The following is a 19,598-nucleotide window of genomic DNA, read 5'->3' as shown; positions in this document are numbered from 1 at the left end:
AACAAACGTCATTTTTGGATTCGGTATGCTCGCATTAAGTAGTCAGAAAACGTCATTAAAAATGCAGAATTTGACCACTTTTTTCCAGCTCATTGAATTTTTGGGGACAGTAGTTTTTTGGTACGGGGAATTCAATGCCGGTTTCCAATCGCCATGACGAAGCGCGCTTCTACTGGAAAATTGCACTTTTTTGAACTCAAAATTTACGTTAAAAAAAACATCAAATTTCGCACTTTAAAACACGTTTTCTGACCCATTCGGAGTTGGGTTTTTTCGAAACGGCAAATACATTTTCATTTTCAGGTGTCAAGTTAATTCGAGGTCGTCGTATCTCGATTAAGTTTAGAGCTGTCTTTGTGCACATTTTTCTCCGGATTCAGATTCCATGGTCCAGGACCTATATTTTGTCGAAAAAAACGGTTTCTTCGTTTGTTTTTTTTTTTACTATCGTGAAAATCGCCACACAAATGCAATTCGTCGAATGTCGTCATCTACGAGTACATATCTGCGTACCTATGTACCTATGTATAATGCCGAAGATTCCAGTTTTCGATAGAACTGACATACCTTATGTACATATTTTCAGTGATTACTCGATGGATGCTGCACGGTGTTAAAAAAATTGCATAACCAGTTTGCCGTAAATAGCGGGTGGATTTTTTGCGAAGAAAGAAATTAGGTAGGTATTTAGATACAGAGTCGATGGCAAATGGAGTGGTCGGAATGACGTAATTAGGTGGCTCTGGCTAGCTAGCCGAGGTAATCGTACGGTTGCCTTGAAAAATTATCGCCATCGAATATTACAACTGTGTAGGTCTGGTAGATTATAAGAAGGTACCAGGTACTCGGTTGATAAAGCGCGGAACAGCTAACAGCTACGAGTATGTCGTGCTACGTGTACGTAGACAAAGACATACCTAGTCCAACTTACACAACAAAAAAGAAATATTTGTTCGGGCGAGTAAAATTTGAATTACGCGAACAAGGTTAGAGCACTTATACACGAGTAATGTACTCGTACCTTAGTGATAATCAGTTCGTAATGGAAAAAACATTTTTACTGGACACGTGAGACTGCGTTTTGTATTACGCGAGTAAACTATAGTTTTGCAGCCGACGACGCGACGGGTTTCCATTTTGATTTTACATACCGTACGAGTAGTTTACCCCAAGTATTGGTAGTTGGTACCTACACCTACGACCTACTTACGAGTATTAAATCGAATTAATGACCGAATACTATGCCAATTCAACAAGATGGTGATCCTTCGATGTTTTCAAGTAAATTACTAGTAATCGTACTCGTATTTTATAAGTACTTACCCAATTATTTTATCCTACTAGTAGAATAAAACACTACTTTATTCACTCTCGCTAGACGCTCGAGTGATCAAATGCGCGTTTTCTTCCCACGTTTGGATAAAATATGTTATTCGACTAGTGAAATAAAGTGATTTTCGACGATTTTTAATTACTTCCCTCGCTCTGCTCGGGAAATAAACCTCAAAAATCGTCAAAAATCACTTTATTTTACTAGTAGGATAAAATACCATTACACGCGCGTTTAGCCGTTTACTCGCTGGCAGTATGGCAGTAGCAGTCGCTAAAAATATTCGAGTGCTGTACATTTTTTCGGGCGATTAACTGATTACGTCGGTAATAGTCTAGATAATCTACTCGAATATCTTTCCAGTAGATACTCGGTATCTATTCACTTACCTATACTAATTATAGGTACTTACCTACTCGTCGACCAGCCTACCTTCTGCTACAGGGTGCGCAAAAATACGCGTATCGACTATCGAGTATGAGTATCCCGAAGAAAGTTTTTTATTAGAAATATAGGTAGGTTGGCAGCGTGAAATAGACGCGTATGATTGGTGGAATGTTAATTGTTATCAGGTTATCACCTCGCTCGGTCCAACAACCAACCATGCGCTGTCATTATTATTTATTACTCGCATCGTATACGAGTATCGTATTCACTGTGACCAGTCGAACCGTTTATCAAAAAAACTTTTTTGGGAGTAGGTATAGTATACTAGGTACCTACTTACTCGAACTTACTCGATATTATACCTACATATTTCTGCGCACCTTGTATGGTTTTAATTTTAATAACAATAATACCTATACCTACCTATAATCAATAAAGGTCTGGGTAATCCGCAAATCCCGGTTTCTCGATCACAAGGTTAGCTTATACAAATATTTCAATCGAACGTGCAGAATTTTGATTCGGCTATACTAACAAGGGAGGTGCCCCAGGTGACATGCACCGATTTTAATGATTCTCGCACCATTGGATAGAGGACATCGAACATAGTCTACCACAAAATTTTCAGCTGCTGAAGTTGATGTTTCAATTTTTCAGAGCAATTTTTCGATTTTCACATAGCAATTGTGAAAATAGAAAAATCGCCCTGGAGGACTCAAATATTAACTTGAGCAGCTGAAAATTTCACGGTGGGCTAGTCTTATCATAAGTATTGAAATGCCCAAATAATATGGAAGGTTTCGGTATGCGACCTCCGCCGACTACTCTTGGCCAATTTTTCAAAATTGCTATGTGAAAATCGAAAAATTGCCCTGAAAAATCAAAATATCAACTTGAGCAGCTGAAAATTCTGTGGTAGACTATGTTCGATGTCCTCTATCCAACGGTGCAAGAATCATTTAAATCGGTGCATGTCACCTGGGGCACCTCCCTTGTAAGTATATACCTTTACCTACCCAATTATCGCACCTTCGAAGCGATGGTATGGCGTAGGCGTTGGCGTTTTATGTACGTTACGTACGTCTACGTAGACGTACCCGTTGATGTAGTAATGTACCTACTTATCCTCTCCCCCTCAGAAAAACAAAACGGAAACCCAACTTTACAGGAATTGATTTGCCTAATTTAAAAATCTTTAATAAATACCTAGGCACCTATAGTTCTAGTTACAATTGCCTCCACGTAAATTGGTTTTGGGAATTGGCCAATTCGGGTAGGCCTAGTGTCCGAAACATTACTTACCTAATGGTTAATTTTACCAAAATATAAATACGTATACCTAATGTACTCGTACCTCTACCTCTACCTCTACCTATAACGTATAACCTAGTTGTAATTGGTATTTTATATGTGACGTTACAGCGTACGTGTTTCGAAATGGAAGCGACGGAGGTGCGAGTGCGATGCATTCTGCTCTAAGTGAAGGCGCCGCCGTTGAAGCAGCGGCCGCGGCGGCTGATCGCAACGCCACCGAAATTTTGAATCATTTAGCTAACGATGTGAAATCTCTCAGTAATCACGTCATCTTTACCGATCAGAACTTGGATGATTTTTTTTTCATCATCAATGGCATTCTCGTTCTATGTTAGTACACCTACACACTACACACTACACACTACACACCACTACACAGTACACCTAGGTACCTTTAGTCCTACATTCGTATAGTCCTAGTCCTAGTGCTATTCCTCGTGCTATTGCTACTGAAATACTGCTGCAACTCTCGTCGTACCCCTACCCAGTAGGCCAGTGCCAGTACCCACACATTTACAATTTTACAGCACTCGACAGTCGACAGTCGACACTGTGTGCCGTGTGTGCTTTTACAGGGTGCGTGCAAATCGCGCAAATCGCGCAATAATATGGGGCATGGCTGGCGAGAATTTTCGTGTCGTGACGCAAGGTGGGTTTGGTGGGTTCAGGGTTAGCAGCGCTGAGCCATTTCAAAACACCATTGTGAATTTGTGATTGATCAATGTCGTCCACCGTCGCGTCGCGTCGAGCCTTATGTACTTTTTCGCGAAAATTCAGAATTCTCGCGACGAATGTACATATGTACCTATATTGTATAATATGTATATGTATCTACGCGTACGCTAGCGCCAGCGGCCAGCTACGATAGATATTATTGGGCACCCTGTATTTACTCGCGGCCGTGGCCAATTGGCTATCTACGAAGTACGTACTCGTAGACTACAGTCTAATTCTGAAGCAGTCAAATTTCACCGCTTAACAGTAGAATTTGATGACATTCCGACTCTCGTTTAAAACAGTACTTTTGAACTGGATTTTCAGTAAATTAAATCGCGGTACCATACCTTGTACATACCTTACTCGTCGTAATTTACTCAACTGACGAGCTAAACTAAAAGTGAAGTACCTAATCCGAATACCTATACCTACTCGTATTTTGTTTATCCCAGTGACGACATTTTGCCATCGTCGAAACGCTTAAACTGTGAAATTTGAGTTATTTGACTGTTTCAGTTCAGATGGAGAGAGTACGAGAGTACGAGAGCACTCGTGTACTCGTACCTAGCCAATATCGAGTGGGTAGGTAGCCGTAAAGAAATTTTCTGACAAATGTTTCGGTTGGTCACAGTGAATGGTAATAATGATGGCACATGATCGGTTGTTGAACTGGGCTGGGGTGAGGTGACTGAACATTGCACCATTTCACGTTGCCAAGCGCGTCGTAGACTACTCGTATTTTAAAATTTTAACCAAAAACTAACTCGGTTTTGGCCGTTTTGGCCGTTTTGGGAGACTGGATATTTTTGCGCGCCCAGTATACGAGTATAGGACATAGGTAGACGCTAGACGCTAGACGATTTGTGTTTTGTGAATTGCGATTTACCGTATTACTCGTGTTTGTATATGTTCAAGTGATGCAAGTTGGATTCGCCTGCCTGGAATCGGGTTCTATTCAATCGAAAAACGTCACGAATATTATGCTGAAAAATTTCTTAGATTCATGTAGGTATGCGGTCTCGCGTATTTCACTCACACTCACACTCACACTCACTACCCTCGTTAGTAGGTGCTCGGCACCTACTCGTACTTGTAGTTATTCTGTATATTGTAATGTACCTACAAGTACGAGTACGAGTATATACGAGTATACTCGTAGGTACTCGTATATCTTGGCATAGCCGAAAATCGATAGGTAGGGGGTAGGTATGAGGTATCCAGGTAGGCATACCCATATATTATGCAGGTATTATTTAAGAAATTTTCTAAATTTAGCAAAAGTCAACGGGCTTGATTCAAGTAGGTAGCTGGTACCTGCCTATTCTTGCCTCATTTGAGAAGATTCGATCTGTTGTTTTTTTTTTTTGGTTTTGGAATGCTTCTACCTAACTACCTACCTGTTTGTACGTGCTCGTATTTGTGGTGTAGTGTGGTGTGGTGTGGTGTGGTGTGGTGTGGTGTGGTGGTACCGAGACCGACGACTGCGGTACCTATACGAGTAGGAGTAGAATTACGAGTTACGAGTAGCCGCGAGTAAATTTGCGACTTGGTAAACTGGCAGTGATCTGTTCGATGGTGTTCTGGATATGCGGATACGCGTTGGCGTTCGGTGATGGAAATTGGTTTTTGGGGCTGACTTGGTGGGCAAGTATCGGCATGCCGGATGCATTTTGGAGTCAGTGGTTCTTCCAATACACGTTCGCATCTACCGCCAGTACCATATTGTCTGGCGCGGTCGCTGAAAGATGTTCATTCGTCGCTTACATCGCTTACAGCGCTTTAATGTCTGGTTCGTATACCTATACTCGTATACCTAATATCTATTACCTGGTAGTCGTATAAGCTATACCTATACCAATTAGCGCGATTAGCAATAGGCCTATACTCGTAGCAATTACGAATAGGAATAGCGATGCCCTCGCTTTGAAAAGGTAGGTAGAGGTACATATTTTTTCTGGTATCCTGTATCGAATTTAATCGTCGTACGCCTACGCCTACGCCTAAATGAAAAGTTGGCTTACTCGTATTTGATCGATTGTTTTTTGTGTTGACCGCAAGGTGTCATTTACCCGATCGCAATTCACTGGGCATGGACCGAACAAGGATGGCTTTACGCGCTCGGTTTTAAAGATTTTGGCGGCGGAATGTTAGTTCACGGCTTAGCGGGAAGCGCGTGTTTAGTCGCCTCAATTCTAATCGGACCGAGAATAGGACGTTTCGATGGCGGCCAGGATAGTGAAAAATTTACCACCGGCCATTCGTCAGCGGTAAGACTTGGTAGTACCCGTACATTCCTTCGCATTCGCATTCGCATTCGCATTCGCATTCGCAACGTACTCGTACTCGTATAGGCTCTAGAATCCAAGTATGTATGTAGTATGTACAATTGTGCACTGTACAGCTACTGCGGATTGCGCTGTCCGCGTAAGTAGGTACCTAAAAACTACATGCCGTACCGACCTATAGCGTAATGAGTAGGTGTACTCGTACATAGAATACCCCCACGTTACCATACTTCCAGTACGAGTATAGGGGAAGTTCTAAGAGACGGGTGGAGAATAGATCGCGTAATTCTTCCTAGGTACTCTCTTACGAGTACCACTGTGCGTAGAAATCGTAGTTTGAGCTCTACGTACGCTATACTCGTATGGTATACGTATACGCTGCGAGTTTTTCGGTTGAGCAAATAAAATTGAAAAATTGAGAAAAAGTACCTAGGTAAGATAGACTTATTCCTACAGCTAGTATGTTGGTAACATATGGTAGGTATAGTAGGTAGTAGGTACCTATGCAGTGACTGATACGATACCGCAGCGCAGCGCAGCCGACTGCTGTTTTCATTGAGAGTGAGACTAACATACTCGTACCTACTATCTTAATATGTGGGTACCAGGTACCTAATACCTGTACGATCGAGTAGGTATCATGCCTATCCGGTGTATTTCCAACCTAAGTAGATACTCGTAGTAGATAGGTAGATACCTACTCGAGTCTCGAACGAGTGAAAATTAATCCTTTTTGGGGGTGCTGACAGCTGACAGCTGATCTGCGGATAAGCTGATACATAGTACAACGTAGGTATTCGTGAATACGTGAATAGTATACATATCTCCAATTGTCCACTACCTACGTTGCGTAAAACGTATCGTAATCGTACCCTATGATTGTGTATGTATACGATGTACGATGTACTATATGTACTAATGTACTAGTATTTGCTACTAAGCGTAAGCTGTGCCTTATACCTATTACCTATTACTTATTACCTAGACCTATACCTGTATACCTATACGGGGTATTTGCCTATTTCAATTTGTGCGCGTATATGTGTAATGTGTATTGTGTATTGTGTATTGTGTATTGTGTAGTTGATAGGAATTGGAGGAATAATAATACTGGTTGGATTTTGCGGATTCAATGCCGGAACGTTGAATCACTATTCTTTGCCGGATGACGGTGAAAAGATAGCGCGTATCGTTCGTAATACGCTCATGTGTGGCGCTGTTTCCGCTTTGACCGTGTTATTTGCTGGCAAATTGGGCGTCTTCGGAGATAGATTTTGGCCATTTTCACTGACCGTCAATGGCGGCATCGCCGGCCTCGTATGTACATCTACATCTACACGTAACTCTACAACGTTTCGTTTCGCCTCGCTTCGCATCGTCTGCGTCTGCGTCCTATGAAATCGAGTATTATTGGCAATAGGGAGGCACAGCCGGCGATAATTTTAGCGATGAAATGTGGATATTGTACTTACTCGTATTGTGCAGGGCTTTGATCGTTTAATCGTCGATGTGTACATTGTACATTTCTGAAACGACTTGGCGCCGCCTGCTCGCCTGCTCGCCTGCCTGCCTTTCGCTGGCAACTGATGGTGTCGTCCGGCTAATGAATGCGAGACGGTGACGTGACGGTTCGTAGTCTCGATCTTCTTCAACGATAAGAGTACCTAGGCCATATCGCTATACTTCGCTACACCTACTCGTACTCGTACTCGTACTCGTACTCGTACTCGTAGCTTCTTAAAGGATCGAGGGAAGATGGCGATTCTTTCAGCGCATCGCGCTTTACGAGTATTTGCCATCAAATCGGGAATCGGTGGTGATACCTAATACGAATACGAGTACGAATACGTACCATAGCATAGCCTATAAATGTAGCTTTTTAGGTGTGTAGATCCATCTACACAATGCAGGCATTTTCTGATAGGCAATAGGCGTAGGCGTAGACGTAGACGTTTAGACGGCGACGGCGACGGCGCGGTGATGACGAATACGGTGTAGGTAGGTACAGGTACTATAGGTACTAGGTAGCCAACTAGCCATTAACCCTTTTTTCCCTCGCGTGTACTTTACAGGTGGCTTCGTGCGGCGGATGCGATATATATTCGGCGTTGGAGACCGTTATCGTCGGTTTTGTTACCGGATTCGTTTATATGGCGTTTCGAGGCGTCATTTTATTCGTCCAAAGTAAGCTTTTCCGCTTTTCCGCTTTTCCCCTTTTCCCCTTTTCCCCTGTTTGATGTAATTCGCGAATTCACACTAAGTGGCTGAGATCTGGCGGATTTTTGCGTAAATTCTGAAAAGGGGGAACTGTGCAAAATTGTGATAAGACATTTTTATATTGTGGAATAATTTTCAACTCAAATTTGCAACTGAATGATTCGGATTTGAGTAATTGAAAAAATTCATGACACCAGAACTCATTTGCAAACGTATTTTAAACAAAAATGAGAAAATTGTATATCAGCAAAAGAGTCGTTTGATGTCTTTGAGTTAAGAAAAAAAATTGTTGGCCACTAAACTAAATTATTAATTTTTGCGTTGTGAATTGTAATCTGATTGGTCAATAGTCTCCAGTTCCCCCTTTTCAGACAATAACAACAGCGATCCAAGCGATTCGTGAATTCGCGAATGCCTACGACTACGAGTAGGCCTATACTCGTATAGTCTCTAGGGTAGGTCTAGGTATCGTATAGCTAGATACTCATTCCAAGTGCTTAATACTTATCCTACAAACATAGGTATGTGTTTTCTATCAATCGGTAAGTACGAGTATCAAGTAGATGGACCTACCGCGCAGGTGGTCCACGCGTGTATTTTCGCCTTATTGGTCCGTTGCTATAGGTAATTTTTTAATCCGCAGTCAGCCAATTACCATAGTACGTTTTGACTTGTGTTCCGAATGAGGCGGAAAAATATCGGCCAGCTGCGCCTGCGGCTGCAGCAGGTTCTCGATCGGTGTATCTGCAATTTTGTAGGGCGGACTGTTGAATTGACTGAAATTACCTAAATCAAAATTGGATACCTACTTAATTTAGGTAGGTAGGTAGGTAGCTAATTAATGCGTAATACCTACTCGTGTAGCCTATAGCAGGACGGGGATGTGTACTATGTACCAATACGTAGGTTATACCTATGCATTTTCCAACACTGCAGCCTATGACCTCTACATAGGGTACAGTGTTACTTTTATTCATCGAGCTGTGACTGTAGCTGTATCTGTACACTGTACAACGTACAGCTACTGAGCACTCAGGGCTGCAGTTCAACAGTTGCCCTTACCTTGTCAATTGTAAGACTGCAAGATTGATCAGAAAGTACAAATAGCCAATAGGGCTATGCACATTGCACAATACCTACCAATTAGGCAATTACCACACATACCTACTCGTATGTACATCTACATACTAGAATAACGTTACAACGTTTGGCCTACCACCTATTCTTGCGCGTGTTACCTTTACCTAACTGTATACACTGTACATATTGTGCTTGTGCGCAGTTGACGATCCGTTGGATTCCAGCCCGATCCACATGGCATGCGGAATATGGAGTGTTATAGCTGTTCCAGTGGTAGGAAATGGCGGCATCTTCAACCATTTCTCATCTCAATCGCAGGTTTTACATTTACACGTCGTCCTTTATATGTACATTGTACATGTACAATTGTACATCGCACTTCAACGACACCTCATACTCGTACTCATCTGTCAGAGTCAGAGTCGTACGGTATCGTTGAAAATTTGCCATTTTTTTGCACTCAAAATGAGCTGGAAAAAAGTTGACGCATTTTGCATTTTTAACGGCGTTTTCTGACTAATTTGACTTTTGAGGTCGCTGAATCCAACCCAACAACGAGTACGACGTTCATTTTGCGATCGGACTCGACTCGACTCGTATTCGGCGAAATAGTCGCAATTTCTCACTGAAGCAGCGCTCCACGACACGACACGACACAATTGGACACCAGAATCGGACTCGGCGACCTCGAATTCGAATTAGTCGAAAACGACCTTTCACTCGATTTTTTTGGAAATGAAAAAAAATGCAAAGTGTTTACCTACCTACTCTCGATATTTCTGCGCGCCCTGCACAATGCACATGTACCTGTCTACAGCTGTACCGCCCCGTACTCGAGCCTATTTTCACTTTACATGTACGATATATACGATATACGATATACGATATAACCTATGCGTAGGAATTATTGGTTCAAGTCGAAGGAGTAGTGGCTGTGTTTACTTGGTCGCTGGTGTGCAGCATCATTCTGTTCGGCACGCTGAAATTATTCAAGCTTTTACGCTCTACCAAGGAAGAGGAATTCTTAGGTAGGTAGTACACTAGTACAGGTACCTTGTGCACGCGGAAACAATTTTTAGGTAATAAAAATTACCATTTTAGTATAGTAACCGGATCCCATTCAAAAATAATAGTGATTTTTACTCGGCCAAAAAATACATTTTACCTATACCTACGCGTAGAATTAGGTAAAATTTATTACTCTCGTAGTAAAAATCACAATATTTTTGAATGGGATCCGGTTACCGTGTGAAATAGTAAAAATTATCCGTAATTTTTTTCCGGGCATACTCTCTGAAATGTTTGCAAGTACCACATCTGTATAACCTTCTACCTTACCCTGGTGCCTTTTTTTTCCCCCGCAGGAATGGACATCACAAAACACAGACAAATTTCGTATTCGATAAATGCTCCAGCGAACAATTTTAATGGTAAGAAGCACGCGCGCGCCGTTTTCGTCAGAAATATAGGCTACTCGTACGTAGGTATTTTTCTTTTTGAGAGCTGCGAGCCTGCAGTAAGATATGCTCGCTTCGAGGGCACCTAAGAGGATGCAATTTTTTTGGGCTTACTTTCAACGCGAGCTCGAGTCAAAGTGTGGCGAAATTTTTTTTTCCTTTTCACGATCCACTTTTCCACTTTTTCACTTCCACTAATACTCTTCTCGTAACCCAATGCACAATACCCCAATAGGTACTGTAGCAACGAGCAGATGATACTTACCTACCTGTACCTTTCCTACATTAGATTATACTCGTATTCGTATTTCGTATTCGGTCTAGCTACCCACGCAAACAAACGAAACGACATTGGTTCTAATTTATGCTTTCGTGCGCGTTTTCAGCTTCACAGACGGAAATTCAAATGTCAAATTCTACACGACGCGTATCTGTGTTGTGCGCTACTTCGTGTTGATGCCGCAGCCGCAGCCGCAGCCGCAGCCGCAGCCTGCGGAACCTAGTTCAGTAATGTCCACCAAAATGCGGCGCGGCGCGGCGCGGCGAGTTGCTTCTTCTCCACCTCTTCATCAAGCACCAATGGCAAATGGAAATCGGCAATATCAACCTAGAATCCGTGTTGGCAAGATGACATTAATGTACCTAGACCTACAGCCAGCAGCTGAGTAGACCTACGACGTGTGAATTCAAGTTGAAAGTTGACACTTTGACGCAGCGAGCAGTCTCACTACGGATGATGATGATGATGATGATGCCGCCGCGCGCCGCGTATCAGCAATGGGCAATGGCAATACTCAGGAGTGGAGTTGATTTGTCGGTGCGCAAGCTCAAGCGCAAACGCAACATAGACCGATTGCTTTTGAGCTGTGCCACGAATAAATTCATAAATGTAGCGCGAGACCTTGCTTATTCGTTGAATACCTCTACCTACCTACCTATTTATCGTAACTAAGGAGGAATGCGGACGGGGAGGGGGCAGAAAATTAAATCTACCTATAGCCTTATAGGTACACTGCAGGTACAGCTTATACGCGTGTAAAATTCAGTTTCATCGACGACGCCGACGCCGACGCCGACGCCGACGCCGACGCCGACGATGCTCCAAAGTCTCGTACTCGTATATGGGTGGGTACTGGGTATATGGGTAAATTGAGTGTACTTACCTACTCCTAGTCGCGGTTGTCGATGTTTCCGTACCTCTACATATACCTATACCTACGTATAATGAAATGATGATCGACACAAAAATTAAATAGGTACGTGTAAAAAAAAAAGGAATAAGCGCGTGCATTTTTCAACGGCTGCTGCGACTGCACTTTGCAGTAGGTATGCGTTGGCGCTTTGTCAATTTGGTGAACTAAGAAACCAGAACCCAGAACCAACACTCAAAATCGTATATTTTATATAAGTACCTACTCGTATACCTGTAGAGTGTAGGTACTACGAGTAGGTAGGCACAATAACTTAGCTCTTCGATTGCACCCACATTTGTCGGTATCCAGCAACCCAGCAACCCAGCAACCCAGCCTATTGCCTAGACGTCTAGACGTGCCTCTACAAGCGCATACGCATACACTCGAATCGGCTACCAGTTACATAAAGTGCCCAGCAGTCCAGCACCCCAGCACCCGATCCCTGCTCCTAGCCACTTGCCACGCTATAATTCGATTTTCTACCTTGATACCGCTCTTTACTTACTCGCATGCATGCGATAAAAAAACGTTTAAAAAAAACTGAAAAACTGAAATTGGCTAAATTACTTGTACGTAGGTATTATGTATTCTTTTACGCCTGTACACGAGTGCCCAGACCGACCGACCGACCGACCTACCTACCTATCTATCTATCTATCTATCTATCTATCTATCTACAGGGTGGCCAGAAATATCGGGTACCCCTAAGAAAGTTTTTCATTAAAAATATAGGTTGGCAACGTGAAATAGATGCATATGATTGGTGGAATGTTATCTCTCCAGTCCAACAACCAATCATGTGTTCTCATTATTATCATTCACTGTGACCAACCCAAGTATTTAGTAGAAAACTTTTTTAGGGGTACCCGATATTTCTGGCCACCCTGTATCTATCCCTCTGTAATCGTACGCGTATGTTGGAAGTGATAATTCTGAGCTAGGTAGTTGTACAAGTAGAGTACCTAACTACCTATGCACGTTCACGTAGTAGCCGAGCTCGAAGCCAAGCCTGAAGCCACATTTCGCAAATTTTATGAGGTTGGCTATGACGTACGCGTACTCGTACTCGTATGTATAGTGTACAAGTGTACATACGTAGGTACGTATAGTTGCTAGTTGGTACTTGGAGTACCTACACGAGTAAGTATCGTCTATCGACTATCATGCGTAGCATATAGGTTTAGGTAGGTAAGTACAAATACTTGTACTTGGGTACGGCGTGGCGCAGCGCCGCCGCGGGCACGAAATGACCGCAAATGTATCGTACATTGGGATTGGGACGCAGTGAGGCGAGGTGAGGCGAGGTGCGACGGTAAATTGATAAGTAAATACTCGGACCTTACTCGTATATACATTACATACGTATACGTCTACGTCTACGTATCGTATCGTATCGTATCGTATCGTATAAGGACAAGTCTTATCAGTGGCACTGGCATTATCTTGACTTAGGTACGGTAGACGTTAGACGTTAGCAGTTAGCTGCTCCAAACGAAATGCAAAATGTATGCCGTTCCTTCGGAAAACGATTTGATTTCTTCCAAGCAAGCGACTGACGATGAATTTTTAATATTATACGGCTTATTACTACTACGTGAGTATCTCATTCTCAATCTCAACATATCCTAATATGTATACGTGTAGATGTGTAGATATATGTACATAGATAGGTAGGTAGATACTTTGTTAGCAAACTTGTGCTGCAACTGCACAGCACCGGCTTAGGAAGTTTGGACAGTGAACACGACACTGATACATGGACCTACGCCTACGCCTACACTACAAACTGCTCGTAGATCTACGCAGCGCAGTCAGAAACAGAAACACGCTAATACGCATTTTCCCAAAAACAAGTTTTCGCCTCAATTTTTAACGAGAATACTCGTAGAAATCCTCTCGCTGCATGCCCCAGAAATGAGAATTTCCACTCGATCGCCGATCGCAGATCGCAGATCGCTACAGATTCGTCAAATTGACAGGTGAACGAACCTAGATACGAGTACTTGTAATCGTGTAACCGTACGCTTGTTTGTTGGTTGGTTGCAGCGTTACAGGTTGGATTAATGTGCATCGAAAGCAGCCGAGTACGCGATAAATACACTTCCGATGTATTTTTGAAAGTGTTTTTGCACCTAGGTAAGCATTAGTGTTACGATGCCCAGTGCCCACCTACATATAAGGTACTTTACGGCGTGGTATACGAGTACTGTATAGAAGCCGCATTACGTGAATTGCCGCCGTTTGTTAATACATATTTGTATAGTACTTACTACTTACATTCTCTTCGTTTTTTACCTTTGTGTTTTTATAAAATTACAGTCGTCAGCTGTTCCATGTACTGGCTTATTGGCTGGCGTTTGTCGTTCAGCGATGGCAATTTTTTTACCGGCTATATCAGCTCGAGAAACTCGACAACAGCAGAGTACAGCTACAGCGACAGCGACAGCTACCAATCTCCTGCTAATACTATGCAGTCTGCTCCGCTGCAGCCATCGGCGCAATCGCAATCGCAATCGCTGTATACGGCTCTTGTAATCGCAACACCAGTTACGCTAATATCGGCCGTCCTGCTGGAAAGGTGTAACGCCATAACCTTCCTCATTTATAGCGTCTTAATATCAGGTAACAACGATATCGTCGTTCGTCGATGTCGATACTCGTACTACCACATGGCACATACCTATACCGATACCTATATCGATTGGCGGTAGTGACCTGCCGGGCGTGTAATTGCGTGTTTAGGTACGAGTACAAGTACTCGTAGGTATATATCGTTGAAAGTCGAAACTCGAAACTCGAAACCCCTAAAGACAGGCTCGGCAGATAGGTAGGTGACTGAAAAATAGGTACTTATGTACAGGGTGCCCAGAAAATCGAGTAGGTACCCCGAAGAAAGTTTTCTGCCAAATACTTCGGATTGGTCACAGTGAATGATAAATGTACTCGTAATAATGGGAGAAATAACATATTCCACCAATCATACGCATCTATTTCACGTTGCCAACCTACGCGTAATTTTTAATGAAAAACTTTCTTAGGGGTGCTCGATATTTCTGGGCACCCTGTACTTACCTACCTACCTACCTACCAACCTACACCCTTACCCCAAAGTTTTGGCAACGACGAGTTACAATGTGATTGTGCCCTGCCAGCTGCCAGTCCCTTCCACCCATCTTGCGGCGCTTTTTGTCGACAGATCTGAACGCTTTTGTTTGTTTATTGTTTTCAGTTTTGCGACTGTGACACCGCTGTCGACTGTCGTGTGCTTTCAACGATATCTAATTACCTACATCGCAATCTTCGCGCCCGCGTCCGCGCCCGGCTGGTAGGCTATTGGCAATGGATAATGGGAGACGATCAAGTTTAATCGTTTAGCTACTATGCTACATAGGCACCCGGTAGATCTAGATAGTAGGTGCTAGGTACGAATACATTTTACGTAATACGTAATACGTATATCTATCCATTGTTTGGCCTTTGCCATCTCAGGCGTGATTCATCCGATATGCATTCATTGGACTTGGACTGCTCAGGGTTGGTTGCGCAACTTGGGCTACGTCGATTTTTCCGGAGCTGGCGTGGTTTTCGCTTTTGCCGGCGCATCGTGTTTCATCGTGTCCGTAATGATGGGTCCTAGACAAGGCAGGTTCAACGAAAATTCCGAAATATCGCCCATATATTCGACTTCGGTAATTTTACTCGTATTCTTATAGGTACCTAGACCTACCTACCTACCTACCTACCGTAGGTATTGAAAACAAATAATACCTATGTATCTACCTACATTTGGGTGAAGTAACAAAAAAAACCATATAGTTATTCCGGGTAAGAAAGTTCTCTTCGAGTGGCGATGGCGGCAGACTTGGCAGAAAAAACTGGGGGGGGGAAGGAGGAGGAGGTGGTTGATTGGCGGATGCTGCAGAAAAGTAGGGCACGATTCCTCAACTACTTTATATGTGATCTGTCACGAGAAAACCAGGTTAGTGTCCAAAACGTAAATTTTACAGGACGGGCATTTGAAGTTTTGAATCTATGTGTTCGGCGATCTATGATTCGTAGGTCCTTGAAACTTGGACCACTTTTGGCCACAAGGGGTGCCAACATAACCTGACATTTTTTTTCAAAATCAGGGTTGCCAAAGGCCGACAATCGAAATTTCCCCAAATCGATTTTTTCGTTTTTTTTAAAATTTTGCGCCAAAAATGTCGCGAAAACTACTAAGAATGAATAATTAATATAAAATAAAGTTATTTATTGAGTTTTTCAATTTTTTCAAAAATTTTGTCCAAGGTAAAAAGAGTTGATTTTCCCAGCTTAAGCCTCATTCAAATGTCAATAAAATGGCACTAATCCTCCAAATGTGGGCCGATTGCCCCAAAAATTTGCATGTTGACTCCCCAAAACATACTTTTCAAGAAAATCACAAAAAAAAAAAATTTCAAACTTTTTTTGTAGTTGCTCTATTTTTTTAACCTTGAATTTGGGGTCAAAAGAATCGTTCGCGAACGTTTTAACCACCACAGGCGAATTCTGCACACTGAGTACTACCAATATCCATAAAAAAAACCAAATCGATTTTTTGGACACTATCCTGGTTTTCTCGTGACAGATCACATATGGCCTCACGTGACCGAGGTACCTACCTAATTATGTACGGCCTATTACGCGGGTTATACGTACTCGTATTATGTGCTCAAAAGTTGGCAAAGAATGAGCCGACTTTGGGAAACCTCTGTTCGTTTCGCCGCGCCTGCACGGCTAAGGGGTTGGAAATTTTTCTCGATAGGTACTTTTCCAGCACGGAAAGTGAATTTGTTGGCCGATTCGTTTGTCGAAATCCATTAATCCGCGATCGATAGATACGACTTACGAGTACCTAGCGATACGTATAAGTATGTGTATTGTGTATAAGGTACCTACTGTATTTTTTCAATCGCTCGGGTAATTGTTTGCATTTATGCGTTAGCTTTTCGGCACCGGAGTGATGTTATCGGTAGTCGGTCTGATCTCTTTCAACTGCGGCGCATTACATCGTACGAGTACGAGTACGAGTATGGACGGCGCCCAAGACAGCGGCGATGGCGATGGCGATGGCGCTAGCGTTAGCGTCGATTCGTTAAACAAAATCATACAAAATACGATCGTAGGAGGAGCTGGTGGTTGTTTAGTAGCGCTGGCCATAGGCAGGATGAGGATTCAACAATCGCTTTGGTTACTGAGTAATACGGCCAATGGATGTTTCTCAGCTATGGTTAGTACCTACTACCTACCTACCTACCTACCTACCTTCGAGTGCTGCAAAATTATGTGTACCTACCTATACTTATTTGCGTACCTTTTTATATGAACAGGTGGCGGTTAGCGCAGCTGCATTCGCGTACAGCGCTCTCGAATCTTTCACAATCGGCATGATAAGCGCTGTAATATTTACGGCTTTGCGTTATTTTATACTACTGCTAAAAAGTACGTAACCTAGGTACCTTACCTTACCTTACCTACGTATTTACTCGTAAGTTAGGTAAATATCTGACCTTTTTTTCCGTCTTCCGGGCGTCCGGCGCTGCATATGCGGCCAGTCGGCCACGGGCGGCGTTTGATCGCAGTAGCCGTAAGTATAGGTATGGGTATAGGTATAGTAGGTACAGTACGAGTAAAATTTTAAATGACTTTCGCTAATCGCTTCTGCTCTTTAGTCGATGATCCAATTGACGCATGTCCGGTGTATTTCGGAGGTGGAGTTTGGGGTATGGTCGCTATGAAAATATTCTCCCGCGATGGCATGCTACATTCGGAAAATCCCAGTAACGATCTGTGGGTAAGTTGTCCAAGTCTTAACCGCAACCTCGGCCTCGGCCTCGGCCTCGGCCTCGCAGTTCCAGTCTGCAGATTGCAGATAGATAGGTAGATACGAGTATGTACTAATTTAGGCTTGTTAAGCTGGTTTATCCTCTTCTTCTAAGCTGCTATGTTAAGAAATGGCGACTGACTCTTCCGTAGGTACGCCATTCCTCACCTTCTTTCTGTTTTCAGCAATAATATACCTATGCATTATGGATGGTACCTACATCGTAATGTCTCATATACTCGTACATACGTACATATGTACATCTACATACATAATACGTATTAGTACGTACCCATTAATTTATTCGTGCATTTACTCATTTGCGCAGTCTTTACTGATAAATTTTGCCGGAGTAACAGCCATTTGCTTATGGTCAGCCATATGGACGATAATAACGACTTTACTCGTCAAAGGAGTGCAAAAATTTGCGCAGAAAGAAGAGCCGGAAGCACCTGGTGCGTCATTTCGACGAATTTCAAAACAACCTATTGACACGGCGATGATATAGCTTTTGGCGCATTTGGCGCTTTTCGTTTTCAATGCGCTTATCCGCTTCTGCTTTTAGCACTGCGCGCGTATGTGTATCCTGCATATGCGCTGCAGTTGCAAATTGCGACGATGACAATACGAGTAAAGCACTAGTTGCACTTGCACTTAACGCACACCATAATCTACTGAACTACCATCGTATTAGGTGGTAGGTGCATCTGCATCTGCATCTGCATCTGCATCTAGGGTACTATCGCCAAATACGAGTATAAAGCGAAAGTTACAATTTGCTCGTAGATACGTCAAACTTGTATCAAGAAGACTCGTGTTACATAGAAGCATTGCCGATGCCGATGCCGGTGCCGATGGCGTATCCAGTCGCCAATGTTACCAACGTTAATGACGCGATGAAATCTTCCGACAGAGGTAGGTTCAGCTTGAGCAGTTGAGCGTGAAATTTCGATACTTTTTCAATAATTTTGCGTACACTTAAGACTTACTCGTATTAGGTATCTATGTACTATCTACCTCTATACCGGCTCCACCTGCGTATAGTGCGTAGGCGTACCTATACGAGTACAAAATTGACATTTTTTCGACCAAGTGCAATACCTAACTTCATTTTGACATTAAAAATTAAAAATTGAAAAAACAATTTTCCGAAGCTATGCGACCACTTTTTTTTTTTTTTTTGTTTTTGTTCTTTCCGAACCTAAGCACTAAGTACGAGTATGAACGAGTAGGTACCTAGGTACTATAGTTTATCTGTCGTCAAACATTAACTCGACTCGACTCGAATCAATTGCAGACGAATACATTTCACGGCTCAAAAGTAACACGCGAAAAATTTTGAATACAGATTTCCACCCTTACGAAAACTTGGCGCTCGATATGGAACTTCAAATTCGAAGGTAATCGACGCGACGTGACGATGACGTGGCGTTATTTATCATTTACGAGTAGTATTTAATGTAGGTTCTCGTATTTGTATCTATCAATGCGAATGTAGAGATAAGTAATCACACCCACGCGTGATGACGTATAGGTGACCTCACACTCACACGCTCACCTGTCGCTGAGAAACCAAACCAATAATTACCTATACGATTACGTACGTTACGTACGAGTATGTAACGAAAGAAAGAATAAACGTTTTCACATTCGTTGTGTTCGTAACTCCTACTTATGTAAGTATCTTTCCCCAAGAAAAGACAAGGCGAACTCGAGGCAAACACAAGGCACGCCGCTTTTTTCTACACGAAATGGGCCATTTTTGGCTCAATA

At 42.7% G+C, this 19,598-nt stretch overlaps 2 protein-coding genes across 7 annotated transcripts; both read left to right on the top strand.

Moving 5' to 3' along the window:
- The first annotated feature begins 849 nt into the window (after positions 1–849).
- LOC135838160 (putative ammonium transporter 1) lies at positions 850–11,680 on the top strand. Of its 5 annotated transcripts, none has more exons than XM_065353768.1 (11): positions 852–1,281; positions 3,140–3,361; positions 4,664–4,753; positions 5,310–5,537; positions 5,807–6,015; positions 7,117–7,350; positions 8,106–8,217; positions 9,533–9,648; positions 10,232–10,358; positions 10,695–10,806; positions 11,174–11,680. In XM_065353768.1, exons 1-11 carry the CDS (start codon positions 1,242–1,244, stop codon positions 11,454–11,456), a joined length of 1,773 nt encoding a protein of 590 aa, XP_065209840.1. In that variant the 5' UTR covers positions 852–1,241; the 3' UTR covers positions 11,457–11,680. The 5 variants fall into 5 exon arrangements, with proteins under 5 accessions (XP_065209842.1, XP_065209844.1, XP_065209840.1 ...); XM_065353773.1 differs by having other exon boundaries at positions 854–1,281; positions 10,695–10,760; positions 11,174–11,385; XM_065353770.1 differs by lacking the exon at positions 4,664–4,753 and having other exon boundaries at positions 850–1,281.
- A 134-nt stretch (positions 11,681–11,814) lies between these two features.
- On the top strand, positions 11,815–19,477 carry LOC135838162 (putative ammonium transporter 1). Of its 2 annotated transcripts, none has more exons than XM_065353776.1 (10): positions 11,815–13,574; positions 14,027–14,116; positions 14,300–14,602; positions 15,470–15,669; positions 16,947–17,231; positions 17,332–17,443; positions 17,674–17,795; positions 18,154–18,280; positions 18,612–18,740; positions 19,123–19,477. In XM_065353776.1, the coding sequence occupies exons 1-10, from the start codon at positions 13,484–13,486 to the stop codon at positions 19,227–19,229; spliced, it is 1,566 nt and encodes a 521-aa protein (XP_065209848.1). In that variant the 5' UTR covers positions 11,815–13,483; the 3' UTR covers positions 19,230–19,477. The 2 variants fall into 2 exon arrangements, with proteins under 2 accessions (XP_065209848.1, XP_065209849.1); XM_065353777.1 differs by having other exon boundaries at positions 11,815–13,959.
- The last annotated feature ends 121 nt before the right edge of the window (positions 19,478–19,598 follow it).

The sequence above is a fragment of the Planococcus citri genome, chromosome 2 (genome assembly GCF_950023065.1).
Source record: "Planococcus citri chromosome 2, ihPlaCitr1.1, whole genome shotgun sequence".
In the NCBI taxonomy this organism is placed as follows: domain Eukaryota; kingdom Metazoa; phylum Arthropoda; class Insecta; order Hemiptera; family Pseudococcidae; genus Planococcus; species Planococcus citri.
This window is presented reverse-complemented; position numbering and strand designations above follow the sequence as displayed.